At 38.0% G+C, this 26488-nt stretch overlaps 1 protein-coding gene across 1 annotated transcript in view; it reads left to right on the forward strand.

Moving 5' to 3' along the window:
- impg2a (interphotoreceptor matrix proteoglycan 2a) overlaps positions 1-25881 on the forward strand; it is a 39392-nt gene extending 13511 nt beyond the window's left edge. The window contains exons 7-22 of the mRNA XM_038299643.1: positions 963-1021; positions 1102-1257; positions 3463-3521; positions 3612-3632; positions 5705-5913; positions 9427-9470; positions 11970-12150; positions 12261-13147; positions 14647-14928; positions 15019-15238; positions 16233-16443; positions 19811-19999; positions 20730-20931; positions 24302-24381; positions 24873-24928; positions 25210-25881. Coding sequence (XP_038155571.1) covers positions 963-1021; positions 1102-1257; positions 3463-3521; positions 3612-3632; positions 5705-5913; positions 9427-9470; positions 11970-12150; positions 12261-13147; positions 14647-14928; positions 15019-15238; positions 16233-16443; positions 19811-19999; positions 20730-20931; positions 24302-24381; positions 24873-24915 — 2843 coding nt within the window. The 3' untranslated portion in view covers positions 24916-24928; positions 25210-25881. The remainder of the gene's footprint in view (positions 1-962; positions 1022-1101; positions 1258-3462; positions 3522-3611; positions 3633-5704; positions 5914-9426; positions 9471-11969; positions 12151-12260; positions 13148-14646; positions 14929-15018; positions 15239-16232; positions 16444-19810; positions 20000-20729; positions 20932-24301; positions 24382-24872; positions 24929-25209) is intronic.
- Positions 25882-26488: the final 607 nt, after the last annotated feature.

Consider the following 26488-nt stretch of genomic DNA (forward strand, 5'->3'; position numbering starts at 1 on the left):
TTTTTCACATATTTGAGCCTTTTCCCGCTGGTTGAAATCAAGTTAAGGTGAAATTAATCAAATTAAAACATGGCTGAGAGAGGGAGTCCAGTACGCGGTAGTCATAGGCAGTAGTCTGAGTAGCGGCGGCGGAGACGGTCAACATTGCAGCCACGGAAAGTAATACGTCATGACGCCCAAGCCCTATTATTAATATATTCTTACATGTTTTAAATGCTTGACAGTTAATTACCTGTGACAAAGTGAGCACTGCAGACTCTGGCGTATTCCAGCTTAACACCGTCCAAATCGGACCTGGATATCCGTGTCAGCCATAGGTGACGGCGTTGTTCAGATAGCTGTTTTGTTTTTTCACATTGATTCACGATTACGGCTGGTATGCGATAGAAAGAGCGTTGATCTCCACCTCCACGGGCCGTGCAACCAACAATTACACACGATTTCACCATTTTTCACTGTCAATACTGCCTAATGCTGCCACCCAATATGGCGGACGCGCTGAGTAGTCACGTGAGCCTGACGTCACCTGAAAACCCCCTATTCTGAAGGAGCCGCAGAGATTCATAACACAGTCTGACAGGTTATGAACACTACAAATAGTTATAGTTTCCATTTTTAATGGCAGAGCAGCCACAAGAAGGTCAATGTCATAAACACTTGATTGATTGATTGATTGATTGATTGATTGATTGATTGATTGATTGACTTTATTGATCTCACAGTGGAGAAATGGACTTGTTATATTAGCTCAAATAGTCAAAGAAGCAGAATATGTCAAAGGAAGAAAAGGTGCATTAATATATACAGTATATACAGTGCCTCCATATGTGATTGCACCATGTGGTGGTTTAATGTGGAAACTTTCCCAATTAATACTTTGCAAGGCTCAATATTTATTCCTCCAATGCTTGTCTTATTTAACAGCCTTTTTATTTTCATTAACAAAACAGATCGTGCTGAAGATTTAGATCAAGGTGAGCAGAATCCAGCCATTGTTTCACCAGAGGTGGTCGACACTCCAGTAAGTACACAGAGATAATAAAAGCATCATAAAGCAGTGTGTTTTCCACCAGTAATTATATGTTTGTTTTTTTATTACAGCTGTTCAATGAAATCCCAGTTAAGGCCACGTCTGCCATTGTGCTGGAGCAGGTGGTGGAGCTAAGCATCCTCCTAACAGGAGAGGCCTTCTGCGAAGACCTCAAAAATCCTGCCAGCCTCAAGTTCCAGATGCTCAGCAGAGACCTTGCAGAAAAGGTCAGTGTCAAGCTCAGTCTAGTTCAGTTTCATTATGAGTGCATAGGATGTTCTTGATGAACAAAGCCCACCTGATAATGCTTCATGGTTCATTTATAGCTTGCATTTTGAAATGGTAGAATAATTACTTCATTGGTGAAAAATACATCTTTAGGATATTTCTTTAGAAAAGATTTTGCACATTCAAGAATCTGCAGGGATTTCACTTTTTGAGCCAATTTCACAACCTCATGGAAAATTCAAAAAAAGTTCTTGTGAGTGTTTTTAATCATTTTTAATACAACTAGGGATTTCAAGCTATTGCAAAACACACATAACCTGGAATAAGTATATTTGTAACAGCCAGTATTTGGGTTTTGGTTCATAGTTAGAATTAGGTGATGGTGTGTATTTGTTATAATTTGGGTCTTTTTTCCTGGTTCCTTACTTCTTTTACCTTTTGTTTGACATTTTCAACCAAATCAGCATCACATACTAGTACGCCTCTATGCATGCAGTATTGCATACTTTAAAGTGAGCATGTGTTTTCAGGCAAAATATATATAAGCCTCTTGAGCTTTCACCATTTATTTTAAACGTTTGAATAAATAGGTTTAGTGTAAGATATGTACAGGATTATTTATTTTGCATTGGAAAACAAGATTTAAATTTCAGTGGCTGCTTTCTTTTTGCCTTTTTAGAATAGCTTTCAGAGTTAAAGCAAAACAATAAAGAAATATAGTGCGATAAATAGAGATTTGTGGCCTTCTTTTATGCTTTAGCATTTTTTGGTTAAAAATATTAACACAAATCTTACAAATGCAAAAAAGGAGAGAAAAAAATAGGAGGTTTTTCTGTTAAACAACCTTGGAAGCTTAAGGTAGTGATTAGCATAGATAGCATAGCTGGCATTACTGCAACTGTCTCTGCATGCACATTTTAGATACATTGACTCAGAGACTTACAATTCAATTCAGTTCAATTCAATTTATTTATATAGCGCCAATTCACAACACATGTCATTTCGAAGGCACTTTAGAGATAAATCAACAGATCCTACAGTCAAATTGTTTCAAAGTTTCTATCTAATGAAAACCAGTTGATTACATCGTCACATTGACTCGAATGCCATCCCTCAAATCAAGTATGCCTGTAGCGACAGTGGAGAGGGAAACTCCAATTTTAACAGGAAGAAACCTCCAGCAGAACCAGGCTCAGTGTTGAGCGGCCATCTGCCGAGGCTGACTGGGGTTCAAGGAGACAGAAGCAGAGACACAAAAAACAGCTGTAAACCAGCTCCATAGATGGCCCCGTCCAGGAAACACACAGCTAGGCAGACGAGCTCCAGGCCAGCTCCAATGTCAGAGGATGAAGAGAGCACATCCAGCCAGTCACAGTCAGAGAAACAGGACTACACTGGAAAACAGGCTCCAACATCTATAAACAAAGGTGTTGATTTCAGCAGCACCAACATGGATGCCAACATTCCTCAATCAAGCATTATAGATAGTAGATTTGGGGCGTAGTAGGTTTGGAGCTGAAATGGATAAATAGAACAACTGTGTTATTCTTCCTTCCTTCAGCCTTCCTGTTAGTTTTGCTTTCTCCCACTCTTTCGCAGCCTGAATAGAATATAATTCAACTTTTGTGACAAGTAAAGAACAATGAAATGAACTCTCTGCATATAACCCATCCCTTTGGGGAGCAGTGGGCTGCCATTGTGCAGCGCCTGGGGAGCAGTGTGGGGTTGAGGGTCTCGCTCAGACCCAGAGCGGCAGTCTGTGGGAGTGGGGCTCGAACTCACAACCTCAGGATTCCAAGCTCTATGCCCTAGGCCACCACTCCCATGAGCCACTAACATGTCTCTTAGAAAATACAGCTTGCTTTTAAACAGCTTCATATATCTCCCTGCACTCCATCCTGACTATACCAAACATCCCTAACTTTGAGTCTTCTGTCAGTAACAATGTTCTCTCTGAAGAGTGTTTTTATTAGTGCTGCCCATTAGGGTTAGTGTTCTGCCTTTTCAGGACTTTTTTAATTTAGAACTGACTGTGCCCTGGTGAGGGCCGATGAAGATCAAACATTAAACGACAACATCACAAACAGATTTCGTTTAATCACATTAAACTGAATTTGAGATTTACACAGCAGTTCGTTGTGACTCTTTCAGAATTAGAACAAATTAAAGATTGTTTTAATCTTATACCTGGTTGTGTTGTGCAGATAGAAGATGCTCTAGAGGGGCTTCCTGGATTTAAGAGTGTGTCTGTAATTGATTTCAGGTCAGTTTTTTTACAGTGCACCTCGTTTTATCATGCTAATCCCATCTCTGCTCTCAGAGGAATATTAACACTTCCTTCTTGTTCATCTAGACCACAGAAAGACACTCAGTGGTGAGTGATTAGTGGTCATTTGACCTTTAAGAGTTGTGTTGTGTTTTATCCCACAGATCCCTTTAATTCCTCTGCTAGATTTAGATGTATCACTAGTTGCGTGTGTTATTGATCTTAGTTCAGTCAAACACTTGTTGAGCGGGATCAGGATTGGTCCTACCGAGACTCAGGTGCTCCTCTGTAGAGACGATTACCTGAACTGTAGAACCTCATGAAGCTGAGCGTGATGGTGGGGTGGTTATAAAATGTTAGAAACTCAACAGAAAGAAGAAAGCAAAGCCACCTGGTACACAGATTGAAAAGAAACCGAAAGCACATTGCATTGCTGTTTGACAACTAACATAAGCCTCTCTCTTCTTAGAGAGCATAAGGGTTACATTTCTCTCTACTTTGTTCATCAGCAGAGTAGTGATAGAAGTTCAATCTGTGTTGGGTGTATTTGCATGCAGACTGCATACTTCTGTTATGGATTCAAGATGTATCCTCTAAACAAATTCTCACTTATAAAGCCACTGTTTTTTCTTTTTTTTCAAATAGTCGATGTATGTAATTTAACAAGTGGTTTTCTAGTAAACTCTCAATGTATATCTTGTAATGAATCTCAAAAAGTAAGACACTATAATTCTACTTTATAGCTCACACAAATAACTGCACGTTGTCCAGGTCCTATGGCCCTCATGAACCCCCTCCACCACCATGCTTTACAGCTGGCATGGGGAGTTTGTGTTAATATACTGTGTGAATTTTTTGCCAAAAAACTCTTTTTAGTTCTAATCTGTCCAGAGGATGAGTCTTGTTGTAGAACTGTGCAAACCCCATTCCAACTGCAAAGCTCTATTTAGAGTATTGCACTTGAATATATAGTTTTGGTTCTTGGAATTGTGCCGTCATTACAATAAGTAATAAGTGCTAACTGGGCCTTTTAGAGTCTGAGATTGAGCACTTTTATTTTAGTTTCACTTATTATTGAACATTGAAGCTTTAGTTCTACAGACAGAACACAAAAGCATTTATTGGATTAAAACTTGCTTCTCTAAGGTCATTGCTGATGCCTTTCCTACTTTGCATTGCGTTAACATACACCTTTGTGCACCCGTCCTGCAAACAGCCCACATCTATATTTTATGGAGTGAGGCACCATTACTGTTGATCTGTTTAACAGAAGGATTATTTGGCTGCCACTTCTGCTTCTTAAATCATGCAAAAGCAGCAGTCGGGTCTTTAGGCTCTATCCTAGCATTGATTTGTTTCACAAGTGACAGTTTACAGTCAGGTCTTTCTTTTAGAGTTTGTGGACCAAATCATTACGTACACCTTGATATTTAAAGTACTACATTTGAAATAGATAGTATTTTCTTTTTTAACCAGAACTGTTTGCTCAATTGAAATGCTGAATTTAATATAAAATTAAAAGGTGCATACTATTCTGATGTCTATTTGTATGAGAATACATATGCCATAATAAAATGCCAAACACACCTTAAATTTTATTCTGTTCTGTTAATAAATGTGCAAACAGTGCAATAGATAATTCTCGATTAATAAAGCCATTTGAGCAAATGATAGCTGCCTCTAAATGTGAACATCAGCATTTTCTTTAGATCTGTCTCTGAGACTAAACTGGGGGGAAACTGGACCCTGTGATTTTGAATGTGCTCAGCTACCTATCATCAGCCCCTCAAATGGGGTCATAGTGGAGAATTAACAATAGATAAACAAAGAGCAGCCTTTCCAGAGCCCAGGGTCTGCTGCAAGATTTCCATCCATGTCATACTTTTGATGACTGCAGTTCACACTGGACATAAATATCTGGATTCATCTTTCATAAGTAGGTATAAAACATTATTTAATGGGTTCAAGTTAACTTGAATTTATTTAAATGTCTTAATAAAACCAATAACACCTAAAGGAAAAGCTGTTTGCATAGGTAGGACTGGTACCGGTATGCACCTAACTCTAACTTTTTCATTCTAAATTACTTAAGAATAAAAAATGTTTGAACATATCCACAATCTGTTCACCTCAGATGTCATATGTGTTTGAATACATATCCTTAATATTTGTTCCACCAGGGTGGATGGCATAGTGGTGGATTATGCAGTGACAGTAGAGGTGGATGGATCCGGAGTGAGCTCTGAACAACTGAACTACCTAACCCTGCAGTCCAACTTGGTGGAGAACTCCTATCATGAAATCCAGGAGCCCTCCATGGTTGTCTACACAATCAGTGAAAATAAAAACATCTTTACCGAAGGCCATCAACTCAACAAGCTGGAGAGTGGTAAGATTGAAACCTGCAGAGAAACATTTTCTTTTCTAATGAAACGATTCATGAATGCATTCAGATGCATGTTGCTTATTATATCAAACAGAAACCAGAAGTGTTAAAAAAGAAGGGCATCCAGTGTTTTTTTCCCACTGCCATGTCTGTGTTCAAGTTGCAATGACCTGCTGTTGCAACCCCTAAATAATGGTGCTGCTGAAGGGGCTCTTCTGTTCAGATTTATACAAATTTCAAAACTACATCGCAAGTCTTTGTTGCAATACATTTAATAACTCATTCAAATAACTGTTAATTCTTGTTGATTGAACTATTTTAATATGCTGTTAACCAGACTAAAGTTTTATATATATATATATATATATATATATATATATATATATATATATATATATATATATATATATATATATATATATATATATATATATATACATTTGGAGATCATACAGAACCCTTCGGATAGTTTATTAATTCCTGAATTCTTAAATCCTGTTCTGAATTCAGTACACTGGATTAATGTCTTTTTGGAAAGTTGTTGTTTGTTGTTTTAAATATGAATAAATTTAGCAGTTAATATTGTGACATGTGTTTGAAAGGAAGCTGGGAAAAATAATGGGATTTTCTTAGACTGTCTTCCTTCTTCGTCATTCTAAGCACAGTGGTCACATTACAGAGGGAGGATCAAACGTGTGTTACACAGACGTTTTAGTGATGTAATAACAGAGCTGCTTCCTTGATTGTGGAAAACCAAACATTTCTTTACAGGACAAATTTAGACGTGGCTTTCTAGTTAAGCAGAGGTGGCACCAGGTCTGAAACCACTTTGGTATTAAAACCCTACTTGTAAGATTTAGAAATATTTTTTAAACATCACCTCTTTTTCCCTTTCCTCTGGAGAGTGATATATTCTGCAAATCTGCAAACGATAAAGCTTGGATATCAGTCTGATACAGATCATGTTTTAGTCTAACGTGATTATAGCAGAGCACGACAGCATTCAAATGGGATTAGTAGTGCCTAAAAGTTGAAATCATTTTTAAAGAAACCTTTCTTTTAAAAGCCAGCTGTTAGTTGCACTAACCCACCTGAACAGTGAGTCATCTTGAGTTGTAAAATGCAAAGTACAAACAGAGTAATAATAATAAAAGAACAACTCTTTAGCTAAGGTGGCATACTTCTGGAGCCTCTATGATTGGGCTGTGATATTGAACATCACAGCGCACCATGTTTTATTCACTTTTTCCAAACTCAATAATTGACTTACTCAATTTTCTTACTTTACCTCTAAAATTTTAATATCTGGACCCTACTATGGCTTTAATGTCATGTAACTTTAATTCATGTATAACTAAAGTCAATGGGTTTAAAAGTAAGGATTTTAACTCATACAGAGGCAATACTCTTACATCCAGAAATGCAGGAGCAGAACAGAAACACAGGTTTTTGGAATATTTGTATGATCATTCGGAATCTTAGACATGTGATTCTAACTATACTTTATGCAGATGACATAATGCTTTATATACATTCATGCAGTTACTAGCACTTATCCACTAGGATATGAAAGTTGTGGCGTATTAAAGGAGTCATAGAACGATTATATATGGTATTTGGTGCTTAAGGTCTCTGAATAGGGTGTGTAACATTGGTTGGACTGAAAATGGCATATTTGCTGTTCTATGAGCCCTAATGCAAGCCTGGTTATAAGCCCTAGAATGAAACAACAGGTTTTCCTCCTTTTATGGTATGTTACTGAATATTTAGATGAGCTGTGCGCTGATAGGTTGGTTTTTACAACGCGGGAAGCTGCTGAGCAAAGATGCATCATAGCAGCAAGCACTCACTCACTGAAACATCCAGATTGTTGATATGGTAGGGTGAACAGACGTCCTCTTTTTCCCGGACATGTCCTACTTTTCATGTCGAAAAATTTAAAATCGTCCGGGATTTTGGTAGACTACAGTGCAGGACGTAGTCAAAACACACCGGGCACCAGCGCCCCCCACAAAACAAATAGTGTCCTCCTTTTCAGAAACCCAAATCTGGTCACCATAGATATGCTAGCATTGCTATCAACAGCGTAGAGACAGAATGATACTTACAGCTTGTAGTTGATGGATTCGCCCATTTTTTGGTGGAAGTTTAGAATTGTAAGATTTGCAGAGAAAGGAGGTGTCGATGGTTTTTTAACTTCTCTGAACGTCCATTTCACCCACTGAACTATCGTTATTCATCTATGACAAGGTAAACTCTGTTATGCATGCTATGACCCCTTTAAGGATTTTCATTTTATTGGTTAAGATGTGTAAGTTTTTACAGGACTTTCAAACACTCATGATAAAAATAATAAGTTGTTGATGATAATCACACATTAACCTATTCAAGATGTGGTCTGGTATAAAAGCCAATATGAGGTTTTGGTTGGTTCTCTTGGTGCATGCAGCACTTGCTGTGCAGATGCAAGACAGCTTAACTGCTGTCAGTCCCAGTGGTACAGCTCCTCACGTTTCTCACATTGCTCCTTCTTGTAAAAGCATAGCGTGACAGTTTGGATGGAGATTAAGATTAGGCTATTAACTCATTAGAGCTAATGTTTCCATCTACTCACCTCAGAGACCTAGTAACTTCTTACTAACTGTACACGACCTGATTCTCGTCTTCGACACGCTATATCTTAGTCAGGCTCGTTGCAGCAAGGCAGGCAAATCAAGCAATTGCCTGGGGCCCTGACACAATGGCTGGCTTGGTTATGAACTGAAACCAACAACAACAGCAAAGTATAATATTTTATTTCTCCCTCAAGGAGCTTTGCTCAATTCCTCCTCCTAATGATATCTCCTCTGGTAAGGATTATATTAAAGTTTATACATATAATTTTCAGTACATTTTGTATTTTTTAATAAGGGCCCTCAAGTCAATTTAGCTTTCGGCCTGAAAGTTCCTTGAAGCGTTCCTGATCTTCGCATCATTCCCTGAGCAAGACAAGACTAGTGAGATAAAATTGCATAATTTCCCTTTAAAAAATGCACAGTATACTGTCTATTCAGGAATACTGTAAGTAGGTTACTTTTTTGCAGGGCTGGTGAATAATGTGGAAACGTCTATCCCATCTTTGTCCTATTAGCTTTTTCCATGCTCGTATTTTTAAGGCAAGCGTGTCATTAGTTTACTGTGCTAGTGAGCCTTTTTGGAGATGCATGCCTTCTGATGCCCATGTTAGTTATAGACTGTGACATGAGAAATAAAGGCTAAACACCCATATGGCAAACATGTGTGTCTGCAGCGCCTATAGACACAGCTCTGCTTAGGTTATGTTGCCGTGATTGGTTTTGCACACATTGCCTAATATTAACTTACACCCATAAAAATCTAAACGCAGGACAGCAGCGCTGACACAATGACAGAAAAAAGAAAACATTTGGCAGACTCTGGCTTATTTGAGCTTTTTGACATGTTCCTTTTTTTATGTGACAATGTGTTTTAATATTTTTCCCTCCACTGGTTCCACAGTGTCTGAGATTGCTGAGGCTGTCAGCGTTGCAGACGGAGCGACGGTGAGTAACCACCACATGGTTAGTCTGCAGATGGTCCAGCTGTTTAAAGCTTTCGCAAACTTGATAAATCACTCACACTCAAAGTTGCTGACCTTTGCAGCAGGACTGATGTTGCAATAACCTGTAAATGGCTTGAGATGTTATCCAGACTTGACCAGTGGAGCTCACCGGGATGAAGTGAAGCTTTGAGGATTAGATTGGCTCTTGCCATAGTAATCCACTACTATTCTCGGAGGGAAACAACAGTGCACCACATCACGATAAAGTCAAGGAATGAATAGCGTCTAAAATAGTTCACTATCAGACATGCTTTTCGATGCAGACCAATCCTTTATTTGAATGAAATTTCACCATAATTCACCTTAGTTTTTTTTTTTACAATATTTCAAATACTGTTAGAACATAGAGCTTTTAACTGCACTATAAAAATAATCTCTAGATTAAATATACATTACATTAATTTTTTCCATATCAAACTCTTTATTGATAAAATTGCAAGCTCTCTCTGTGTCATTTTGTGTTGTATTCTACATGTTTTTAACAAGAGCAGCACCAAGCAAGTGAGATTTGTGTAGGAACTTTAAGCATTACCAGTTCAACTTCAATGAGGACATATTTCAAAATGGGGCCTGATGTTTGGTTAGCCATGTTTAAACTTAATGCTTAAAATTACTTCTGTAGAAGTAGGTGTTGTTTAAAACTAATGAAAAATATATCTTAAAGTTATTTTACCAATATTTAAAAAGATCAAATGTTAAATATCAAAGCGTTATAGTGTTTGAAGCCGTTTAAAATGAAACACATGCATGTTTTATGTGCTCTGAATGTGTGAACAGATCCTGTTCTTTACTATGAGTCGCACCTCGCTAATCCAATACCACTAACAGGATTGAAGTTGTGATTTCTCAGTGACGCGTGGCAGACGAGCTAGCTCTGGCCGTCAGAGCTTCCTACAAATCTGTCATTAGACCTATTTAAGCTTCAGATGAATAAAATGTTTGCCATAGAGTATCAGTTTCCTGAGTGTTTTAAACTATGGTATATTAGGACATTTTGACCATGCCGGTAAATAATTGTGTGCAACATTTTAGTGTTTAGATATAAGATAAAGTGGTGTAGTTGCATATTTTAAATAAACTTTTCCAATCCATTTAAAGATAACTGGATAAATGTTTGCTTTTCTTCAAGAAAAAAGTATTTATAGCCATCAGATGATGTTAGTGAAGAAGAAATAGTTCAGCACCTAGTTAATCCATCAAAATTAATTTTAATATTTGCATGTTATGTTAAAAGAGTACCATGGGACAGAAGTGGTGGGATTACAAGATTGGTGATCGGGATATCAAGCAGTTGCCAGTGCATCCAGTAGTCATTTAAAGCAGAGTAAAGATAAAAACCGAGGCTAGAAAAAGGATAAGTTTCATTTTGTCCAAAACCTAACACGTAATGCAGCATTATGGTATTGAGGTATCAGCATTTGAGCTCCTGAAATAAAACCCTGAAAAGTGATATGCATTTATATTTAGCCACCTTTATTTTTATATCTTTTAACAAAATATTGTGAAATCACTTTCTTTCAGACATCGCCTAAAAGGTCAATAGAGTCCATCCATGTATTATATATATTGTACAGTATAAATTCAGTTGTTCTGTAAAAGACTTGAGGATTTATGAGAAGAATATTGGAGAACATCTAATTTTAGAGCATCATGAGGACCAAGAAGCCCAGCAGCCACATGATGGATAAAGCTTAACCCTTTAACTGCCTGGTCAACCTCCAACCTGCATTCCACTGAGCAAATGGTCAACATTAGGTGGATCAGATGGTTAATGGGTTAAAACGGTTAAAGGTGGGTTGGGTTCTGAATAAGTAATTTTAAAGAGCTTTGCTTAATGTATCACACGAAAGTAGAAACTGGCAAATCTATTAAAAAAGGTAATCGGTCTATGCTGACAAGTTGGTCAAGCAGAGCATTAAACAGAACTTTGGAACTTATTTTTGTGTTAGTGCAGTCCAGATTTAATCTGAAAACAGTTTAAGATTTTATTAGATAGTATCTTCTAATATCTAACATTAAATAGGCTTCATTTTGATGTCAAAGCTAGAAAGAGACTGAACTCATCAAGCTCATGGTGTCTATATTAATTTTTTTAAAATCACCTGTCCAAGAGAAACAGGCAGTTGACAATCTTTTATTAAATGTCTCGTCAAGATAAAGCTATATAACAAAGTTAAAGGTATGTGTTAAAGGCTTATGTGTTTTGCAATTAGTCTGCAGTATTGTCTTGCTTCAGCTTTTCTATTTGTGGATGGATTTAGCAGTTTGCCGATGAGAATAGGTCTAGTAAAAGAAAAACAACAAGGGATCCGATCGGATTACCTCCACATCCAACTTCATTTTGTCTGAAGTACTTTTCCAATCCAATCTGAGCTTCTGTCTGCAGGATGGGTTGATACGCACCCTTCTGTTTAGGTAACAAAGCCTATTTGTGCTGCAGGATATTGGTGCTGTAGACCTATCATATGTCTTGACACCGGATGACCCGTCTGGAGATCAAAACCTCCCGCCAGCTTCAGAAAACAACACTCTGGCAACAGGGGATGGCATTATAATTTTGGAGGAGAGTGGACTTGTGTCCCCAGAGGCGGTGCTCACTACCGATCCACCTGAAGGTGGTAGTAAGTCTTGGTGATCAACTTGATCTTTCCTTGTGCTATGAAATAAACGCAAATTATTGTTGCAAAAGACTTTCAAGAGATTCAGATTATTTTAATCTTTGTTTAACTAGGCATTGAAGATGAGAATTTGTTGCCAGAGGATATCGTGCTGCCTCCTTCTACAGTGGCCATCCAACCAGAAGAGCTCCTACCTGAACCTCCCTTCTCTGAGCTGCCAAAGAGCATCACACTGCCTGAACCACCAGTGGAAACTGAGGCCTCTGGATCAGGCAGAGAAAATCTCTACGATCCAACAATTGAAGAGGACCAAATTTCCCTTGTAGAGAACAAAGATGCCAAATCAGGAGCTGAATCAGGGAGATTTGATCATGCTTCAGTTGGAGAGGAATCAGTTGCCACAATGTTTGAAGAGGAGCCCCAGGACAAGGTTGGGATCTCAGAGGACCTTGAGATCTCTACCGTTTTGACAACAACAGATATAGAAAAAGGCCAGCCTGCTCTTCTACCACCTACAGAGACTCTGATTATACCAAGTGAGGTTTTAGAGCCTGATGTTCCCACAACTATTCTGAACCCTGATGTTGAGGTACCAGTGGATGGAGAACCACAGGACTCTAACCCCAGGGATAACGACCCTGGGGAAGTTTTCGGGGTCAATGTTGTATTAACCTCTTCTGAGGAACCTGCATTTGACGAGAAAGGCTTTGACAGGACAATAGAAAGTGATGGAAGTGAAGTGAAAGAGGGATCTTTGTCTGAAGCCATGGGTATAGACGAGGGGACACCTTTAACGCCAGAGATCTTAGCAGGAGATCTTGTTGAAGATGAGATATTACTGGTCAACAAAGATGATCCAAAGTTACCTGCAACAGACTTTCCACGTTACACCCTCCCAACTGCCCTGTCCCCAGAGAAGAACTCCCCTTTCACAATAGTCTCTTCCATTATCCCGGATACTGATGGCCCAACTGACATTGCGATTACTTCATCAGTGAAGGTAAAGCTCATGTAAACCTCTTGAATGCTGTTACTTGAAGACGTAGAATAGGATTTTTCTCTGTCTCTCTTAAGCTAGTTTCAAGAACATTATAGTGCATATTTACAAGTTCTCAAAAGTCTACACTCGAATCAAGAATGCCATTATGACTACAAGGCACATAGTTTTGGCATTTCCTCATATCATTTGCAAAGAGCACATTGATCGCGTATTGTAAATCTACTCCCATGTACTTGGAATTTTAGCTTCTTTGTACTTTTTAAAAGATATGCCTCTATTTTAGAATATATTATGTTAGGTTTAAACACCAAACATTTTATTCAGTAACCTGTACAAAGAAAGACACAGAGAATTTAGTATGATTTACTTGCAAGGAGAGTGATCAGAGACTGTTCAGTTACAATTCTCCAAACCACTCTGAAACAGTCTCCGCTTCTACCAAGCTTTTATTAAGGAACGCCCTGGCTACAATGTGGTTCCAACTGCTAAAAGGGACGAGGGGGTGAAACCCAGTCGGAACCAGAAGTCTGCATAACATCATACAGTATCATAAGATAAGGAGAGCTTTCACTCCTTTCTCCGGTGTTAGTGCGTGCAGTTCCCCGTGTTCTTTTCCTTGAACCGGCTGACCTTCAGCAGCCAGCTCTCACAATCAGCACTCCGTCTGCACAGACTTAAAACATTAGTACAGAGCAAGCAAGTAAAATATTTCAACACTCTTTATGATATAAGTAAAATAAGGATAACAAAATGTGTGAGTATAATAATATGATCACAGTGTGTAAGCATAATAATATGATTAAGGTAGAATAACTCATGTGTAATTAATCCAACATATTATGACTTTTTTTCTTCTGAGGGCTGGATATGGCCTGGCCTTAAATTTGACTCATGTAGCATAGGGACTAAATATCTGTGATGCCGCCAATAGTCCCTCCTCTAGGAACTTAAAGGAGAACGCAGTTTTTTTTTTTTTTAATTGAGCCATTGATCTTACGTTATTACTGTAAATCATGTTCTACTCACCCATATGAGTTTTGTGTCATTTGGAGCTGTTCTGAAGATATTCCGTCAGGTTATATCCAAGTAACGTCTTCCTATGGGCAATGAGTTTTAGGCACAAACTAAACTGTTCATAATGTATTCTTTATGGTATGCCATTATTCATAACATGTAGGCGAATCACCTTCCCCCAGACATCTGCGGTTATATTTTTTATATTTATATATTTTTTTTAAACAAAGCGGAGCTTGTATGATGTCATCTGAGCGAGCCGTCTTCCATTCATTCATCCAGTCCGTTGAACTGCTGCTAGTTTTACTCACATGCCTGGAAGATGTCTAGTGCTACTACCACAGATGGTTGCCTGTCACAACTCCAGTCTGACGCATGGATGACGTCATACACACTCCGCTTTGTTGTTTGTTTTGCTTTTGTTATAAATATTATTATTAATTACCAGCCTCATATTTGAGACATTTTCTATATGTTTAATCTAGACCACCGAAGAGGACCTGGGGGATGTCACTGTAGGAGATCACAGATATGAAGTGATTCCTTATGATTACGGTTTGAAAAATCAGACAGAGGAGGGCAGCACCGGATCCCCATTCAGTGTGGCCCATGGCACAGAGCAAGCCAGCATTGCCATGCCTACAAGCCCTAGAAGAGCTCTGATAGTCTTCTTCAGCCTGAGAGTGACCAACATGGTTTTCTCTGAAGATCTTTTTAACAAGAGCTCTCCAGAGTACAAGGCTTTGGAGCAACGATTCCTAGAACTGGTAAACACCTACACTGCATTGCATTATTTTTAGTAAGGCCCAACACAAACATGCAGCATGCAAAAATGAGATTTTTCTATTTCTTCCAAGCTTGTGCCCTACCTTCAGTCCAACCTGAGTCACTTTGAGAACCTGGAGATCCTAAACTTCAGAAACGGAAGCATCGTTGTTAACAGCCGGATGAAGTTTGTAAAGCCTGTGGCCCGTGGCGTCACCTCTACTGTGTATCTCATCCTTGAGGACTTCTGTAACACGGCTTATCAGACCATGAATCTAGCAATTGATAAATACTCTCTGGATGTGGAGTCAGGTGAGTTTCAGCTGGTACATCTTTTGCTCTAATCGTGTGTTTTGCCAAGAGTGAACTCAGTGCTTACACAGGAAAACCCGGGTAAAGTAAACTATTCTTAATGCAAACAGTTTACTAGCAATAACTGGATGATAGGTGTCTATTTTCCCTATTTTATGCTAAGCAATAACGCACAACATGCATTTCTCAGGTTTTCCAATCGACAGTAAATAAACTCTTCATTTTGCTGAATAGGTTTAAGAAATATTCATAAAAAGTAATCAATGAAAAAACTTATTTAAGTGGAAAACAAAAAAATACTAAATCACATCATGCATACAAAAATATAGCCGGTCTGGATGGAAAATATCATGTTTTTATGTGATGAAAATGATTATATATTGAATATATATTGAAAATATCTAATTTAGAATTTAACAAATGTGCCTCCACAAACATTTGTTGTGTTGCAAGAGAAAACAAATATGGTTTTGAAGACTAGAACAGATCTGAGTATTCCTGTTACAAGCAAAGTAGACCAATAAACAGATTTTGTTAATGTAAGCCAAAAGGATTCCATCAACAATATCTCTATAAATCTCCATACATTAACAAGTGTAGAGAAAGTTGTTTAAAGAATGTCCAATCTGTTCCATCTTTTTGTGCCATTGCATAAAAATGTCCCTCTGAATCTTTGTTATTTAAATAAGATAAGATCTCACAGTGGAGAAATTCATTGGTCACATCGGCTCAACAGTCAAAAGAAGGTGCCAAAAGGAGGAAAAGGTGCATATATAACAGGATACATATATATACATATTTAACAGGATTATTTCACAGGTTATTGCAAAGGGTATTACAAAAAGTCTGTAACAAAGTCTGACATATTTCACTAACTAGCAACATGAAACGTATAACAAAACGTTTTTCATCTTCTTTTCCCCATAAAATAAGCAGCTAAAGGAGAAAATGAATCGGTGCCTGATTTTTTTTTCTAATTTTCTTTCATTTTCAGGGGACCAAGCAGACCCCTGCAAGTTTCAGGCGTGCAACGAGTATGCAGAATGTAAAGTGAACAGGTGGTCGGGTGAAGCGGAGTGTGTTTGTAATGCAGGCTACTTTAGCGTTGACGGCCTGCCTTGTCAGAGCATCTGTGAACTGCAGGCAGACTTTTGCCTCAATGACGGCAAGTGTGACATCATCCCTGGCCAGGGAGCCATCTGCAGGTGAGCAGGGGATTAGGATTGTGTGGGTGTTTGTGTGTGTAGGAAACAAGTCTGGGGTTTTAAGCAGAGACTAAGCACATTTTACATGTTGGTACAGTTTAAGAGAAAGAATCTGTAGTTTAAATATTATCATTTAGTTTCTTGTTTAGAGTTTTCATTCTGGTTTGGTATTGTTTGCTAAAATTAAGTTTTTTTTTTTTTTTATCAATGAAGATTTACACTTAATGGGTCAAAACAAGCAAATGAACATATTATTTGGTCCCTAAAGCTTATTTGGAGTAAAAGCACTGCTTTCTAACCTGTTTTGCATTGATCAAAAAATTACCACCAATTAGAAGATATGTGTATAAAATTTACTCTCCTATTGATGAGCTCATTAAGTAAAGTTTTTCAGCATTTTGATAAATTATGCATTCTAGGCTTTGCAAGGCACTGTATTTGTATCTAATGCCTGTGAGCATTCCAGACCAAAGACAAATTCCTCCTTGTACAATCTAGTTTGGCCAATAAGATGATTCTGATTATTATAAGATTTCTTTTTTATAAATCCCGGAACATGCCTGTTAAAATGTTTTCCTGAGAACGCTCCCTGTCCTGCCAAATAACTCCAGTTAATCTAGAGTTCCTCACTACAATAGCTTTTTGTTCCTTAGATCTTTTCCAGCTAAGGCTATAAATGTTCTATAAACAGAAGGAAAGTTGAAATTCTTTAAATCACATTGTAGATGCTGTCAAATTCTCATTCATTTAAATTTGGTGTGACCCAGAGGAAAAAACAGGTCACAGCTGCAGCTAGTTATCGGTAAATGTAAAGGATGAGCCTGTAATGATGTTTTTCTATCGATCTAAAGGTAATAATGCTGATAAACAGCTATAGTCACCTTGCTTGTCTGGCTGTTGACTCCCTGCTCAAGCTTTTTGAAGAAGACTGGATTTTACTGTAGTTTTTCTTCTTCTCTCATCCATGGATTGTTTCTTCCTCTAAATTCATAATTCTTGTTTCACATTCTTAAATTAGTATTTAATTAGTTTTTTTCTGAAATTGTCTTCAGATCCATTCATTCAAATGTTTAAATCTAAAGATTCAGTAGATATGCAGGTGATGACTCCATTAAGACGAAATTTTTTCCAACAGAGAGGTAGTTTTTGGTGGGTGAGGAGAAGTCTCTCATCTTTACTCCCATTTTCTTCCACAGAGCTAATCGCTGTTTCCACAAAGATGATCATGTAGCAAAAGTCCACTGCCACCATAAGGAAGCCACAAATCACACTTTTCCTTCAAAAATGGCAAACTATCTGACATTACTTTCAAAATGTACACACAGAGATGTTGTATATTATGAAAGCAAATCGTTACCATATTTCAAAGCTTTTTCACCTTAAAATGAAAAAGCATTTCTGAATGTGGTTGCATTGTTTGAGTCATAAATTAACTTAGTAATCAATAATCCTGTTTGTATTTTCATTTTCTTCCCTAACACTGCTCATCCTCTTACTTAATTAAAATAAAAAAAGACATTTGAGATTTATTTTTCAAAATGTACCCCAGCAAATACATACCAAAATTCAATTTGAAATGTAAAATTTGAAAATGAAAAAGCTTTTCCAGAAATGCTTTTTCTGCCGGGTCTGACTATCGGGACATACTGTATCAGACCCGGATATGCTATTGGATTCTACCTGCTCAGCCAATTCTAAAATTGTTTGTACAATTTTTTTGTACAATTCTTTGTACATTTTGAGGGAGTGCAAGTGCCATGACCTGTGATGCTAAAGACTCGGCAATGGACTTTATGCACAGCTCCACTACTTCCTGAATTTAAGGTAGCTCCTTTGTTTCCTGTCTTTCATTACTGGACGAACTGATTAATCCAGGTGTGTCTGGCCAGTTTCTTAAGTCATACACACTTGGAATAATCAGTGCATCTAATCATGAAAGACAGGAAACAAAGGAGCCTCCTGAAGTTCAGGAAATAGTGGAGTTGTGCATAGAGCCTATTCAACCAGTTTCCTGCTGGCACGCTTACAATCTAATGCAACGCAGACGTGCACAGCGCCCCCTACCGAATAAGATAGGTAGGCCGGTCAGCAAGGACCTGAGGAAGAGTGGCTGCTGACGTCACTCTGCTGCGCCCGCTGCTCAGAATACTTCTTTGTTTTCGAGTTATGGACTGTATTTTGCTGGCAGACCACGAAAACGAAAAAGCAATGTCCGCTGTGTTTTCTCTTTGATTATGGCATAAAATGTGCAATCTTAAAGAAGAAAATGCAAATGCAAATAGAATGATTGATTACTAATTTCATCTAATTTCTAATTTCAGTCAAATAATGCAGCAACATTCTTAAAATGAAAAAGCATTTCTGGAAATGTTTTTTCGTTTTAAAATTTTACATTTCAAATTGAATTTTGATATGTATTTGCTGGGGTACATTTTTAAAAATAAATCTCCAATATCTTTTTCTTTTTCATTTTAATTAAGTAAAAGGATGAGCAGTGTTAAAGAAGAAAATTAAAATGCAAACAGGATTATTGATTACTAATTTAATTTATGAGTCAAACAATGCAGCCACATTCTTAAAATGAAAAAGCATTTCTAAAAATGCTTTTTCATTTGAAATATGGTAACGATTTGCTTCCATAGTGTATTGGCTCATTTACAGATTGGTTTTGCCGTCCTGTTTAAGAGCATATGGTTCAAGATGCTTGTTGTATTTTAGAAAATAAAAATGACAAAAAGGTTGGTTATGTTACATTATATTATTTCAAGAGTTTTAGAACATCCTCCTCTAAGATTTCCCACAGATTTCCACTTTTTAAATGTGTTTTCTGTTATCAGCAGATTTGTGTGAATGTTCAGCAAAAAAAAAAAAACAACTAAAAAATGAAAAGCCAAGGTTTGCAGATAAGTGACAGAAATATTTTTACTTTGGTTGGACTTAAAAAGCCCAGGCTTTTTTCTAATCTTGTAATTATAAGCAGACATAGGGAAGATGAGCCAAAACGACTGCTAACCTCAGTTTCACACCCACATCATCACAGCGCCTGTCGGCAGGGCCACGTGCTGCTGGATTCTCATTTACCTCCAGCTAAAAGTATTGCATTCCTCCATGGAGATGGGAACAAAACAAGAGATTTTCTTCCACAACAAGGAATCAGTGATTTTATGACGCATGCAGAATCAAACCGAACTGATGAGCTTTGTCAGAACAAAAATGCAAACATGACAATTATTTTTCATGATTTCATTATTCATCATCTGATGGTTCCATTGCCTAAATGTTATTTTTCTAGCGCTGATAAACCTGCACCAAGAATAATTCTGTTGTTCGTTTCATAGTTTTGTAAAAACTCATTTTTTGACCCCAGATGTCGTGTTGGAGAGAACTGGTGGTATAGAGGAGAACACTGCGAGGAATACGTGTCTGAGCCACTGGTAGTTGGCATAGCCATAGCCTCTGTTGCTGGTTTTCTGTTTGTGGCATCTGGGGTGCTGTTCTTCCTGGCCAGAACTCTACGGGATCAATATGACAAGGAGGAGTCAGAGGATCCCATACGGTGAGAACCCAAATACCACCCATCTGACCACATCATTCATAACTGAATGAGCTTTAATGATAAGTTTGTAAGAATGTTTCATTAAATAACATGGTCTGGATGTAGGCTTGTGTTCCTCTAGTGCATACAGTATTAAACTCACCATGAAGATAACTTTTTAAAAGTAACCATGCCTACTGCTGGAATGTGTTTCAGAGCGACTAGGGCTTTAAAAAGTTACAGTCACGCTATATTGGTTTTAGATTTTTCCTTTGAGTGCTGGGATCTTTCTAAAACAGTAAGTTCAATAAGATCCCTGAATCCCTAAGCGCAATACTTCTGATTCTACATCTGCTTCTCTTCAGACTTTTTTCTACAGTCTCTAATAATTTGATAACAAAAACAAAAAGTTAAAGGTGTGCTAAATGCTTTGATTTTATCTGATCTGACATGAAGGTAATTCATTTTGCATTCCATTTTGGACCTTTGTCTTCACTACTATCTTTACTAACTGCTAGTAGATTAGTGTTAATAAAACATATTCATTTACTGATCTGTCACCCAAAAGATTTTAATATTGAGTAATGAATGAGGCTCTTCAAGGCAGATTTCCAACTTTCGGGGCTGTCGTTTTAGTTGTTTATTCAGCTTTATTCAGTTTTTTCTCATACAGTACAGTGTAAATCATTTGGTTAGTCCTTAAGCTATTGGTTCTAAATTGGGCCTGACCTTTTTTTCTCTGGATTTTCAGGCGTATGGAAAGTCTTCCATCCCTGGAGCGGGCGACCAAATACAACCCCATGTATGAAAGTGAAGCCACAACAGGCTACAGCCACTACTACCGGCGTTATCCTGAAGCCGCTATGTACAGTAGTGCCAGCCCTGAAGCATCAACTGACTTTAGCAGCGAGGAGATTCGCCATATTTATGAGAACAGTGAGCTGACCAGGGAGGTGAGAATCTTCTGCCAGCTATAGGAAACATAACCAACAGTTATTCTGCTTGGAAGATATTCTTTAAAGCTGTTATTTTCTTCATTTCATGTTAAAAATCACAGGATTGACCTGACTTATGTTAGATTTTTTGATAGTCATTGCCAATGTAGCCAAGATGGACATATAACATGCGATACGATGCACTGCTTTAAACAGAGCACTTAACACACGACAAGATAGCAGCCATGACTATGATACTTCACTTTAGTTTAGTGATTATTTTAGACTGAAACTGCATAAAATATCAGTTCAAATGTTTTTTGCAGTAAATTTCAAGCGTAACAACTTTCTTGTGAGGTGAGCATTAATTGTTTTAACCACATTCGAAGAAGCAACCTTTGCTATTCTGCCCACTTCAGCATGACACAGCCTATTCGTTTAACTGACCTGTTTGATTGACGAGATTCTCTATGGCACTTATATGCATTCACTTTATCATTTAATTTCAGTGTCGTCAAAAATAGAAAAAGAAAAGATATTCCAGGGTTTCTTACCATAAATTAATGGGGATGTTGTGATATAATGCTACGTTCAGACCACACGCCTTAGAAGACGCAAATAAAACTCCTGCAGCTTCATTTTCTATGCTTTTACACATTAAAGGAAAAGTCTGGTCAGCAAGGAATAATCAATGGATCATTATTAATATCTAAAACTAATAGGTTTCCGACGATTTAATGAATTTAGCATTAATCAGTAAAATAATAATTTTTGTAACGATCACTGATTCCGGGAGTGGCCATTTTGCCCAAATATAATAACACCTCACTCCTGCCATCTTCCGGCAGTGATGTCACAGTGCAGTAAGTCGAAGTCTATTCTCCCCGCTTTACAAGCAAAATCAATGGGAACTACTAGACACACATGCAATCAACAACAATTATTTAAGATTTTGAAATGACTTCCCTGTTGAAATTCATGAGAGCTATAGTTAAAATGACAATGCCCACATGCATGGTTGGTGGATGTTGTAATACGTCTGGTAAAAGTGAAAAAGAAATTAGTTATTTAAACCTTTCCGATTCATGATCCTCCACGGACGGGTTACTGCGGTCCTGGTCGTTGGATTGCCAAATTGAAGAGGGAGGATTTTTCATCAAACTTCTGGCCAGAGAAAAACATATGTAATATGTAGCCAAAATTTTGAAGAATTTCTCCAAGATGGCTTGAAAAATAGCGTGTTGTGACAAACACCAGATAGAGCACTGGGACTTGTTCAACAGCCGATTCCGCACCATGACGTCACAACCGGCAGGTGACAGTAGTGTTCTTTGATAAACATAGATGCCTCCAGTAAAGCACATTTAAATGAAATTACTCTAAAAACACATAATTTTTTGAACACTATGTAATAATTTCATATTTAAAGTACTTTAAGGGGTTTGAATTCTTAATGTGACCAGACTTTTCCTTTAATGTCCGACACGCCTCAAGTTTATCTGTAACGCTCCTGAAGTGCGTCCAGTAAAGTGTGTCCAGATGCGTCTGATGCTTCTGCTGCTCTTGGGTTCAATGGCAGAGAGCAGCGTTGCCATATTTGCTGTTACAAGTTGGTGAAAAGTAGTTTTAAAATGTTTTTAAGTGAGAAACTCCACCTGTGTGGTCAGTTCATCAAGAATACGATCCTGCCATCAAATATTATGTTGCTGTCGGAACCACACAGACTGTCGCTGGAAATCCCCTTCAAAAGCAGCGTCTGGCCCAGTCGCCTCTTTGGGGTTTTCAGCTACTGTTCATTGTGGCTGGAAGTAGATGTCAGCTCTTATGTATGTAATTCAAGCTGCACACACCAGTATGATAAAAGCAAACATATTTTGCTGGCAGGTTTGCTGCTTGAAATGCGCTGCAGGACCTTTTGATGCACCTTGATGTGTGTCAACCATTGACTTTGCTACTTCTGCTATTTCAGCAGCGTGCGGTCTGAATGTAGCATAAATGGGGGACAGAACTAGTCCTTGGGCAGATCCTATTGGAACACCTTTAAATAGGCAGAGAAGAAAAGACTGAATGTCTTCCTTTAACTTCCATGTAATCTCTCAGAGATGTTTTTTATTTAACCATTGGTGTTTTTTTTTTTCAAACCTTAAAGCTGAAGTCTGTAAGTTTTTAAAAATCATTTTTTGGCATATTGGCTAAAACTGTCCCTATGTCCAGACAGCAGTACATGTGATATGTAACCTGTGAAAAAAACAGCTTCAATTGGTCCCGCATACTGCCTGTATTTCAATCTGGAAAGAATAATTCGGGACGAGTCAAAACAACCAATCAAAGCCAGAGGAGCGTCTGGCGGAGTGACAGCCACCAGCAAAAGAGAAACTGCCCTTACTGCCCCTGCCGACAACTGCTTACACGGCAAACATCGGTATAACCAGCATCTTATATCTAGCTGCTTGGAGGTGAGTGTTATCGCTCTTACCGGTTCGCACTCCATGCCGCGTACGCTGCTTGGACGCTTGGTAGCCGCGCAGATGCTGTGAGAGGGTAGAAACTTGGAGGTGGGGCATGAGTGAAGCAGAGAGGGTGGGGGAGTGACGTGAAACCTGTTTTTCTTCAAATTTTCAGTCGAAGTCTGCTCTCTTCTCAATGTTACAGACTGCAGCTTTAATTTAGGAGGTGAAGAAAGAAAACATAACGGACAGGTTTATCTTATTGTAAACACGGCAGTGGTTGGTGTGAAATAGTGTTAAAAGTGAATAACAGAGAGCTTTTGTTAGGTTTAGATCAGTAATATCTTTTTTTAGTAGAAGAGCTTGATAAAACGGAGAGGTATGCTGTTGGAAGTGTTTTGTTAGGAGTTGCTTAGCTGCATCTTGGCCTGGGCAGGTTTTCACTAACTGATTCAGACATGAGTTCTGGCTCCTATCAAACAGTGCTGGAAGGTAACAAAGGCTCATCTGTCAGGAAATTGGAGAGGAACTCAAAATAGACCTTTCAAGAAGATAATGGTCCTTAGCATGGTAGCAGTTTCAAGTTATAGCTGAACATAGAGGAATGACTGTGTTTGGAAAGCCCAGATAAAATCCCTGAAAGACCTGCAAATGCTTTTGTTTTGTTCAAGTTTTGTTCATTCGATCAAATAAGCAGCTTGAAGCAACAAACAAAATAAGATTGTTTTTTATGTATAAAAAATGACAGCAAAACAGTCAAAAGATCTCCATAAGTACAAAAAGTGGAAAGGCGACTGCCCAAAAGGAAACTGGGTGGCATTCATAAACCAGACATTATTTTCTTTCTTACTGTCTGCATCCATAGCAGTCCTTCATGAAGTTTATCTCTTGTTTTTATTTTGATGTCCCTTATCGAGTAAAATCCTGTTTTTTTTCTGCAGGAAATCCAAGACAGGATACGAATAATTGAACTCTACGCTAAGGACCGGCAGTTTGCAGACTTTGTGCGGCAGCATCAAGCGTGAGCTCACTTGTTTCTAGCTTTTAGACTAAGATTAGATAAATTCATGTCCAGATAAAAACCAAGATATGTGGCACATAAAAGGGGAAGTGAGTCTGACTCTAACAAGACTAAAGAGGAAAAGGGTTTGTTTGTTAGTCATGCGCTGGAAGAGACGAGGAGTTAAGGTCATGCCAAGCCAGTGAGGAAACAGTTTTATCATTCCTAAGTTTTAGCCAAGTCCGGAGCTGACACAGTCAGACAATAACAGTCAGAATCAGACATTACTTTAACTGCCACTAGCCTGGTAAGGGTGGTGTCCATGTGGATTATGATGTTTTTTGAGCTACAGTAAGTCCTATTTTCCTGTTGCTCATCTTGCTGTGTAGCAGACAAAAGTCGAAATGCTGCTTCATCTGAGTTTAGCAGTATTTTTTTTTTCTCTAAAGTACAGAGCTATCAGAAAATTAACATTGTTTTCACCCTTTTAAATGTTCATGCTTGTATTTCAGGGTCCTGGATACTCGCAGAGAAAGCTCCTCCACCCACACATGAAGCTGCACACAAGGTACTATAGGTTATGTTTGATGTAATTTAAAAAATGAACCCATTCATTGAGACATAATGCTGACAAAATAAAACCTACCATGGTCATAATGATGTTTAGTAGTAAGAAATGTTTTAAATAGCGTCACTTACCTGTATGGATCCCAGTGGTAAGCCTCAAATGGAACAAATGGAGGAATTGCTGGTTTGATGATTTCCTCAATAGCGAAAAATTAAGTGCTTTAAAACACTAATGTTGAGGCAACTCTAAACCATTTTACTAACAAACCTTCTGTTTCACAGGAACCCACCATCTGATCAAAATGAAGCTCTCTATCAGGATGCTTCCTTCATTGCCATTTTCCTCGTACTCCGGATTGTTTAAATTATTTTTAGCACTTTTTTATTTGAGACATTGCGTCTACTGTGCATCTATCCCTCTGAACATGGACATTAACCTTTCATCCACGTACCTCTGTGCCTTCTTCTGACTGGGTGAGCGTCCTGTGAAGTTGCGGCCCGTTCCTGCTCATGTTTTTGCTGCTTATAGATCAGACTGTTGGGAAAACTTGGCCTCATCCTGTAACTTGAACAGAAATGAAAAAAAAAAAAAAAAAACAATTAACTATTGTTTAATGGGATAGCTGTCTAATTGTATTGTCTTCTGTCTGCCTTCTCTTAAAGGGGAAGAATATGAGTTTCAACATGTTTATATAGTAAAACTGATATTCGTCTATCGGTGGTGTACTCTGTCTTTGATATTTGTAATGTTCAGATTAATTTCTTAGCTCTATCAGAGAGCATTCAAAAAAGTGGTTCTTTTTTTTAGTTGTTGGTGCTATTCTAACTTTAAAGAACCTCCTGTATATGTTATATTTTTGTTGATTTATTTTACAGTCTAAAGCCAGCACCAATTGATGGAATTTGTAATAGAATAAAAGAATGTCCACCATTTTGGAAAACCAGAACAAATGCCAAATCATAGTTTCCTGGTCTTTTTTCACTTTTGCTTTGTTATGGTTCAAACGTAAATTAACATCCAGCTGTAAAGATCAGTTGGTTCATGTTGAAGGAAACAAGACAAAACTCTAGAACTTTAATTGAAATCATTATACACATTTTGTATTAAGTATGTCCAAGACACTGGACAGTTTTACTGTGTCTGATTGTGTTTGATGTGTACCCAGAGCTATGAAGCACGATTCAGCAAAAGTTTGTTTGTGTGTGAGCAGACATGGATGTCTGCAGCTTGGTCTGTTTAAGTCAAAATTGCCAAGATACTTGAAAAAAATCGCCTAGTTAGTAAATAGTGTCCATATGTGCGCACCTTCATCTTAGTTTGAATACAGCTGTTCTAAAAAGGCCTCAGGAGTTTCTTAAAGAACATTAGTGGGGGAAAAGCATGTTGAAGACTAAGCAACAAAGCAGGAAGATCAGGGATAAGGTTTTGGAGATGTTTCAAGTAGAATCAGGTGGCTCAAATACAATCCTACATATACATGGAACACTTTACAACCTAAACTTTGAAAGGCCTCTTAGAAAGCTGGAGCAGCTGCAGTGATGAACAACCCAGGCAGAGAGT

This window comes from Cyprinodon tularosa, unplaced genomic scaffold, assembly GCF_016077235.1.
Source record: "Cyprinodon tularosa strain WSP-4 unplaced genomic scaffold, ASM1607723v1 ctg432, whole genome shotgun sequence".
Lineage (NCBI taxonomy): Eukaryota > Metazoa > Chordata > Actinopteri > Cyprinodontiformes > Cyprinodontidae > Cyprinodon > Cyprinodon tularosa.